Source organism: Colletotrichum abscissum (assembly GCF_030869225.1).
Source record: "Colletotrichum abscissum strain IMI 504890 chromosome Unknown Scaffold_68.1, whole genome shotgun sequence".
In the NCBI taxonomy this organism is placed as follows: domain Eukaryota; kingdom Fungi; phylum Ascomycota; class Sordariomycetes; order Glomerellales; family Glomerellaceae; genus Colletotrichum; species Colletotrichum abscissum.
This window is the reverse complement of record NW_026850512.1, coordinates 1-9134: the sequence shown is the minus strand read 5'-3', so window position 1 is coordinate 9134 and position 9134 is coordinate 1. Positions and strand designations below refer to the sequence as shown.

The window sequence follows — 9134 nt, the reverse complement described above, 5'->3', positions numbered from 1 at the left end:
AAAATATAACCCGGTCATGCTCGGAATGAATAATTCACAAGCAGCCGTTGATCAATAATGGTAGATTACACAGCTTCTGGTTGACTTTCAATTCTTCAAGCCAACATTCATGGAGCCATGGGAGAGAGCAAGCAAGGTTGAGCTTGTCGCCGATGACTCACCGCCTTTGGCAGAATGATTGGACCCACTGAAATTTCTCTCGCCGACCAGCGACGACGTGCGACTTGAATGAGCCGAATCGACAAAGGCAGACCCAAAATTTTGAACCATCTCATATGACTGCATGTTGAACTCATTTCTTCAACGAGCTACACGCCAAGGCACACGCGCTGCGAGCCGCCAATTCTGTACACTACCCTTGGCTTTACGCCTCCAATCACTTCGATTGACGGAACCTTCATCAGCCGCCTCTCTCACTCGCGCAGCGTACAGAGGCAGTGCGCCGCCACTCATCAGATTCTGCAGCAGCTGTCCAACTACCAAAAGTGGTGAAATTACCGTCAAAATGAGCGGAGACGAGCAGATCTTCACCTACGATGGCAAGGACTACAAGGGCGTGACCGAGGGCAAGGCCACGATCCTGGTCCCCGCGGAGGTCAACGACAAGAAGGGCCAGCAGGTGTTCTACAACCCCATCCAGCAGTTCAACCGAGACCTGTCCGCGCTGGCCATTAGAGTGTACGGCGAGGAGGTCGTCGAGAGGAAGGCTGCGCAGGCCGCCAAGGCAGCCGAGGCCGCTGCCAAGCGCAGGGACAAGAAGAGACGGCGCGCGGCTGCGGACGAGGGCGGGAACCGGCCGGCCAAGGTGCAGGTTACGGACGACGGTAAAGCCGCTGAAGTCACCAACGGCGGGGAGCCGCAACCCGAGAATGGCGTCAATGGCACTGGCGCCGAGGCCGAGGTGTCCGCAACAGTCACGGAAGCCAAGGAGGGCCAGGCCGAGGGTGAAGACGCAAAGGCGGTGCCAGAGAAGGAGTCGGTGCCGCCTCGCTTTACCATCCTGGACGCCCTGTCTGCTTCCGGTCTTCGCGCGTTGCGTTACTCTCACGAGCTGCCTTTTGTGACGTCAGTGACCGCCAACGACCTGACCAAGAGTGCGATTGAGTCAATCAAATTGAACATGAAGCACAACGGTCTGGAGGACAAGATTGTGACGAGCCACGACGACGCGATTGCTCACATGTACCGGCGCATCGCAGACGACTTGTCGAACAGGGACCGGTTCGGTAACCCCAGCAAAGAGAACAAGTACGACGCCATCGACCTGGACCCGTACGGAACGGCCGCGCCCTTCCTGGATGCCGCCGTGCAGGCCGTCAGAGACGATGGTGGTCTGCTTGCCGTCACCTGCACCGACGGCAGTCACTGGGCAGGCCACTGCTACGCCGAGAAGTGCTTCTCCTTGTACGGAGGCGCACCCGTCAAGGGGCTTCACTCGCACGAAGTTGGCATCCGCCTGATTCTTCACGCCTTGGCGAGCGCCGGATCAAAGTATGGTCTCACCATTGAGCCGCAGTTGTCCCTCTCCATTGACTTTTACTGCCGAGTCTTTGTCAAGGTCCGCAAGTCCAAGGACGCGGTCAACTACCAGGGCGGCAAGACGATGATCATGTACAACTGCCCCGGGTGCTCGGCTTGGGAGACGCAGCCCATGGTCCGGACGCGCGCCGCGCCCAAGAAGAAGGAGGGTTACTTTTACAAGCACGGGCTGTCCCAGGGACCTCCTACCGACTCGCACTGCAGACACTGCGGCTCAAAGATGCACATCGCAGGACCCATGTACAGCGGCCCCTTGCACAATGCCGAGTTCATCCAGCGTATTCTCGACGTCTTACCGACGGTCGACAAGAACGTGTACCAGACGACGTCCAGAATCGAGGGCATGCTCCAGACAGCCCTCGAAGAGTATCTCCCGGGCCCGGAGCCTGCGGAAGATCTCGACCCCAAGGATAAGGAGCTGGCGAGGGTGGACCACTACCCCTTCTTCGTCATGCCCTCGCGGTTGGCCGGTACCTTGAGCACGCAGCAGCCGCCGGACGACATGTTCAGGGGTGCTCTCAAGCACCTCGGCTACCGCGTCACCCGAAGCCATTGCCGGCCCGGGAGTGTCAAGACGGATGCGCCGTGGGATACGATTTGGTTCGTTATGCAGGAGTGGGTTCGCCAAAAGGCGCCGGTGCGCACGGAAAAGATCAACTCGCAGATGCCGGCGTATAAGCTACTGGGCCTGGACAAGACGGATAAGGCAGCCAACGGGAACGCCACGGAGGTCAAGGAGGCTGATGCCCCGGTAGAGGTGGTCGAGGTGGAGGAGAAGGGGGAGGAGGCTACCAACAAGGAGGAGGAAAAGACGGCGGATGTCGAGATGAAGGACGGACCGGAAGACAAGGCCGAAGAGAAGCTGTCCGAGGAGGCGCTGCGCAAGACGCTCGTGTTCGACGAGAACCTCGCCAAGCTCGGCAAGCGCAGGGAGCAGAGAAAGTTGGTCAGATACCAGATGAACCCGCGGGAGAACTGGGGGCCCATGACGAGGGCGAAGGGCGCGTGATCGGACGGTACACAGCAGGAAGAAGAAAAGCAAAGTCGACTTTAGCCGAGATGAAGCATTACCAAAGTTTTATCAACACTTGAAGCCGTACAATGTGAGGTAAACGGTCACCATTTTTTTCGTCTGTTCGAGAGGCTGCAGACTGACGCGACTTGGTCCTAGATATCTGTATGTCTGCAACCTGACCCAGCCTCCTCGCCTTTGGTAGTTATGCGCCTTTCATTTGCACCTGCTTGGACAATCAATGCAACGATGTCATCCCCCGGGCATTTCTTCCTGTCCGTGGTCTCATTCGTCCCTTCTCGGACGGGCTTCTTCGCATCGGGGTGGCGGTCGCGCGAACCGCCAATACCGTGACCAATGATAGGCGCCAAATCGCGCCCTCTAAACCTCAAGTTGCAATCCTTGCGGTGGGATGGCCGAGTGGTCTAAGGCGACAGATTTAAGCTTAGTCAGCAACTCTGTTACTCGTGAGAGTGCGCGGGTTCGAACCCCGCTCCCATCATTCTAGTTTTTTGTGACATGTGTTTGAATTTGCGGGGTGTTGGCGATTGTTTTTGTGCATTAAATAAGTGCGCAATTGGGTGACGGGGCTGAATTGGCTGTGTTATCAGTAACTTAAGGTCAGGAAAGGTAAAAAGCCGGCCTGTGCAACATGGTGCGGGCGGCGTTTCGGGGGTCGATTGGTCGGTCTTCCGGATGGTGGCAGCGGTTCGGGCAGCCACCCGGCCCCGGCTGGCTTGGCTGCTGGACTCGCTACCACAGGCGCTGTTTTCTGGGTGCTTTTGGTGCCCCGCCGCCCTCCCTTTCGCCGGGGTGACTACCTTAGGTAGCTTGATGAGGTGCGTCTGGTAACACTTGCAGAAATAACGCAATCGCTGGGTCTATGGCATATTTCTCACAAACTCATCCACAGCACCAGCCACAGGTTTGCAAGAGGCGATTTGTAAGTGAGGTGTGTGTCTCGACGCCAGGTAGGAGGGCAACACGCACGCTTACTATTCATCGCTAACCGGGGTTTTGGGATAGGATTGCCAACGCTTGCGGTGCCAGTGCATCCGGGCTTACTCCCAAGGTACTAAATAACCCACGCATCTCACTGCGTTGTAGAGGAGGAGGTACTCTTACGGCCACCTGCCTGAAGAGGATTCGTCTCGTTTTTTGGTCCATCAGTGCTTTCCTCAGTCCCTGGTGGCTAGCTGCCTGCTTGCACCTTCAAGTGTTGATAAACCTCGCATCAACGTCACCCGTATATCGCTATATTCAAACAGCTGGCAAAGGGGTTTCGAGGTGACAGACCTACACACTTTCTAGCCCAAGATTTTCGAATCAACTCTTTTCTTTCGAGATCGAGGACCAACATGAGCAACGTGGACGGCGCCGAGCCTTTGGGCGTGCCCCGCGCTCACGGTTTCGTGCCCCGCCACGCCCGCGATGCCGCCTTCACCGACGGCAAACTCACCTTCACCACGCAAAGCGGCAGTGAGTCCGCTCGCCCGGAGGAGATAGTCTTCATCATTCCCGCGAGAAGCGATCCGGGCTCGGGTCCCATCATCTGCGTTCTCAAAGAAGACCCCGAGGCCAAGGAATCCCCTTATCAGCTCGACATCATCCTGCTCGTGGAGGGCCAACTGCCTGCCGAGCTCACCAGCCGCGGCCTCCTGCTCCCGCAGCTTCCGGATCATCTCACGCCCAGGCCGGAAAGCCACGACGTACACTTTGTCGTCTCGACTAAGTCTGGTTTGGGTCACGCGCCAAAGTTCTGGGACGGCGTCGTTCGGCCTCTGATCCTGCTTGCCGGCCAAAACACGACGTCTGGAGATTTGGCATCTACTTTCTCTCCAGAAGGACTATCGGCCGCCCATGGCCTGCCTTCCAGCTTCAATGTCCTGATAACGGAAGACGCCGACAGCGTTCGCAAATTCGCAAAGGAGAGGTGGGCCGCCAGACAAGCCACCTCGAGCTCCGCCTCCTCACCCCGGGCCGAGACCATCGTTCTCCTCAGCGGCGACGGCGGCGTCGTCGACCTCTTGAACGGGTGCGAGGAGGAGGAGGAGGAGGGGAAGAAGCAAGCAGGATCATCCACCGCCACCACGACACTACCAACCATCGCGATCCTACCCCTCGGCACGGGCAACGCCTGCTTTCACTCCCTCCACAAGCCCCTCTACGTCGAGAAGGGGCCCTCACACATGGTTCTCGGCCTCCGCACCCTCTTCTTTGGCACCTCGCGCCCACTACCCAGTTTCCGCGCCTCTTTCTCCCCCGGCGCCCGTCTCATCTCTTACACGGCCGACCCGGGCCCGCACGCGCCCCCAAGCGAGAGCGAGGGCGGTGGCGATGGTCACGGTGACGAAGAGACGGCGCTCTCCCGCCACGACACGAGCGTCGACCATCTCTTCGGCGCCATCGTCGCCAGCTACGGTTTCCACGCCCAGCTGGTCTGGGAGAGCGACACGCCCGAGTACCGCAAGCACGGTGACAAGCGCTTCGGCATGGTGGCGCAGGAGCTGCTCAAGGAAAGCCACGCGTACGTCGCCACAGTCGAGGTGCGGTCCCCGGGGGCGGCGAGGGGAGAGCAGAGGTGGAGGCGCGTGGAGCGCGAGAGGTTCGGGTACGCCCTCGCGGCCATGGTGTCGAACCTGGAAAAGACGTTCACGATCGCGCCGGATAGCGGTCCGTTGCAGGGCAGGCTGAAGCTGGTGCATTTCGGGGCCGTGGGCGGGGAGAAGACGATGGAGATCATGATGGCTGCGTATAAGGAGGGTGCCCACGTGGGTATGAAGTGGACGGATGCGGAGGGGAGGGAGGATTATCTCGGGTACGAGGGCGCGGAGGAGGTTCGGGTTACGATTGGGGAGTCGGATCCGCGGTGGCGGAAGGTGTGTGTCGACGGGACGATTGTTGAGATTCCTGAGGGCGGGTGGATGGCTGTTGAGACGCTGGGGAGGCCGCTTTTTGGGATTCTTGCGGATCGGTCGGTGGTGTAGGTAGGCTGGTAGATGAGGAAGGGACACGTCTGAGAGAGTGTTTGATGTGGCTGACGTGGTGACGGGGCAGGATATCTGTGGTGATAATGACTCGGCGTTTCCTTACGAATTATACAAGACGATAGATGGACTAGCTTTCGGTAGTCTTCAAGCTACTGAGACTTTTTGTTAATGACAGCAATCCTTCCAATCTGGCGAGGCCTTTGGAGCATCTTGATCTCCCTATCGCTGGTCCTTTGACATGCTATCAATGCCTGCACCTGAAATGCGCCGGCTGATATTGGTCACGTCCCGAATACAAACAAGCTACAGAGCTCATGTCCTAGAACCTGCACACGAATTCACAACTCTCAACAAGGTAAGCAACTTCTCCTCCCTCCCACCCGGCCCATGCTCTGCGGGAAGGGGGGACGCCTACTGCGCAGACGGCAATGGCTTGCTTACACGCTGACAAGCCAGGAGACTCGGATGTTGGTACAGCAATATATGTTCGAATACCAACGCCGCTTCTGTTCTTGAAACCCCCCCCCGGTTTCAAGACAATGTAGTGTACAAAGATTTATCCCCCCCGGAGACCTGGAAACAAGACTGGTGCTGAAGCAACGTCTCGGTTGACAAATCCTTGAGAAAGCGTGGGAGGATGTGTCGTTCTACATGCCGGCGCGGGCAACTGAGGCGAGTTTTGCGGCTGTCTCGACACAAAGGGCGGAAAGAGACGAGGATCAGTCCTCAAAAGCAAAATGAATGACCTCGATTTGCAGTTGTCTCTGTAAGGGGTTCGTTCATTGTTCACGCCGAGGTATTCGTATCTTGAAAGGGACATCAACGTACGATAATATGGAATCGTGCTCGAGCGTTGGATACACACATGGCAGCACTTCTCAACATTTAGGAGTGGAATAAGTCCGTAAAGACTTCAGAGAATGAGGCTGCTGTAAGTTCTCAGTCATGGCACAACAACCTGGAACTCAGTTACGTTGGTCGCTGAGTAGGACTCGAGCAATATGTATTTAAATGCGGCCAGGTTCCTAAATCGAGGTACCTAGCAAGTAGAGATTACAAACTTCTTGCATAGTAATACTTTTTTTCAGATCATGATTTATATGAGAGATCCTCTCATGTTTGAGCAGACAAGCCACAGGTGAGTCGGCACCAGCTCCGCGACGTTAGAATTACACGAATATGATGAGCAAACTACAAGCGCCGGTGTCCCAACAAACGCACAGCGTATTTGCTTAATCTCTAAAGCTCTCTAAATCGATTACGAGGTTGCACCAAAGACGACAGTAGACTATCCTCCAGGATATATAGTCAAGGGGCGTTTGTGAATAGCAAGTCTCTACTCCCCCCTCGGACTGGCTCACAGGAAAGACCAGGAACACAAACGCCGACGGAAATGGATACTTTCATCCCACGTTTATCATGCCATTTAGCAACACTGTGTAGTCATATCAAGGCAACGAGGTGAGTGACTTTAGAGGTCCCAGTGTCCGTAAGACCAATCTCAACATCCGTGGTACATCATCACCAGCAATCCGTAGACGTCAATCGATGAAGGATCTTCTCTCTACCTTGTGCCTAGGCTTCTCGGTTCATGTGGTCAACAATACTGAGCTCGAGACATTCTCACACATCCAGTCAGAGGGCATGAGGAACATCAGCTACAGCAATTTCTGGACTAAAAGACCCGTGAATGTGCGGACGTAGTCCAAATTGCAGCTCGCCGAGACTTGATTGGTCTCCTCAACGCCCCTAGTGCTAAACAGATTATCAACTGTCGTATAGCAGGCTCTGTTAAGCATAGACAGCCGGTCATCGTGCATATCTTGCTCAAGAAGGTATACTTCCTTGAGGTTCCTGATGATACGCAGAGCTCTCAGTCCTTGTAAAGATCTCGGCTTGGGCTCTGATCCGTCGTCTTCCCAGATTGATGCTCTGCACTCAATGTGGCAGCAGCAGCAGCAGCAGTAAGAAATCAAACACTAGTCAAGTTGCTCCCCTCCCTTTGTCAACTAGGTACTATCGCGGATGCCGCGACGCATCGTGTCTGTACCATTTCCCTTTCCAAATCTCGTCCAGCCTCTTAGTAAGAATCGCTCGAGTGTCAAACAAAGTCCTTGCTGAGTTGGGACACAAGATTCGAGAACATCATGCAATGTGCTGATACTTTTCCTTTCTTTTCGCCGTGGCAGCGTCATAAACGCATGTGTCTCCCAATCCACAAATGTGTTTTGATCGTCCAGCTAACATGCATTGGCCGTGATCCTTCTGGGGTTGCAGTGACGGGACAGTTATTGAGGGCCGTGACAATCTCTCGATCGCGTGAGCCGTGATGAGACGTCTTCCTAGGAGAAGATTTGGCAATTGCCTGGTTTTTCCATTCTGTCAATCGATATCGAGGAATATAAGTAGCCGTCAAGCCTCCCCGCCGGTTCAGGCAAGCACATGTTACTGCGATATCTAACTCGATGGTGTGGGGGGAACGGAACCCATACATGGATGTTGAGATACTTGTACATCTATAGGTTTTCCTGGAGACTTTGAAATATAGCGTGATCACATCAAGGGTCCCCTTACACGTGTATTCCTTGATGTATCTACGGATTGAATTACGTATTCTGAGGGTATTCTGAGGGTATTCTGAGGGTATTCTAAAGGTATTCTAAAGGTATTCTAAAGGTATTCTCTTCCCTGCTCTTCGACAGGCCATGTCGTTCTTCGAGTACTCTACCGGCCTGTATCTAAAATCGTTCCCTATGAAGAAAGAGAAGATGCAAAGATGAAAATCCTGAAAGCAAGGCAAGCCAACACTTCCCTTGACCTAGATACCTCATCCTTCGCAGGCTCAAAAGCTATATCGTATGAGCTTTGACCGTGTCATTGGGGCTCTTGCGCCATTCAAATGCCTCTCACTTTATTTGGTCCTCATATCTTTCTGCAAGAAACCCTCTCTAAAATACAAAATGACGACGAATACAGTTCCTCAAAAAAGTTCAATCAAATTAACCCATGTGAAGCTCAATCTCATCTACGCAAGCGGGTCATTTACGACAAAAAAGAGCTTGAAAGAAGCTTCTGCCACCTCCAAAGACGCATGAAAGCCTTGAGGCCTCAGTGACATATCAATAGAAATTCGGTACCCTCGGAGCCCAGACATCCCACTAAACATGACAAGAGGAGATTGAACTGAACGCCCCCAAGAAGCATGACGTCTCCGCGTACGCACTTTAGCAACAAGTGTAAGTAGTCGTGCCCCCCCTCCGTTCAGCCTTGACTCTAGACACCATAGCTGCTCATCAATAAGCAGTATACGATAGTAGCCCCCTCTTGCGGAAACACAGTAGCCCATGTTTGGGTGTTTCGAGACACCTGACCACATTTCCATGATGGACTGAAAAGACAGGTGATGAACTACCCCCTTTTGGGTCCACTGATTCTCCCTGAGACACCAGAGCAGAGAGTGAGTCTTGTCTTCCTTCCCATTGCCAGGGACAAGGGATGAGGGACTGAGACACCGCGTTTGGAGACCCACATTCGCGCAGATGAAAGTGAGACTCTCATGCCGTCACGAAATTTATGATGGGGGAAGGGGGGGG

General features: G+C 54.7%; 2 protein-coding genes across 2 annotated transcripts; both read left to right on the top strand.

Moving 5' to 3' along the window:
• Window positions 1-505: 505 nt before the first annotated feature.
• Window positions 506-2548, top strand: CABS01_15495 (N2,N2-dimethylguanosine tRNA methyltransferase; the record flags this gene model as incomplete). Its single annotated transcript, XM_060548830.1, has 1 exon — window positions 506-2548. One exon carries the CDS (start codon window positions 506-508, stop codon window positions 2546-2548), a length of 2043 nt encoding a protein of 680 aa, XP_060391712.1.
• Window positions 2549-3909: 1361 nt separating this feature from the next.
• On the top strand, window positions 3910-5538 carry CABS01_15494 (diacylglycerol kinase catalytic domain-containing protein; the record flags this gene model as incomplete). Its single annotated transcript, XM_060548829.1, has 1 exon — window positions 3910-5538. The coding sequence occupies one exon, from the start codon at window positions 3910-3912 to the stop codon at window positions 5536-5538; it is 1629 nt and encodes a 542-aa protein (XP_060391711.1).
• Between the last annotated feature and the right edge of the window lie 3596 nt (window positions 5539-9134).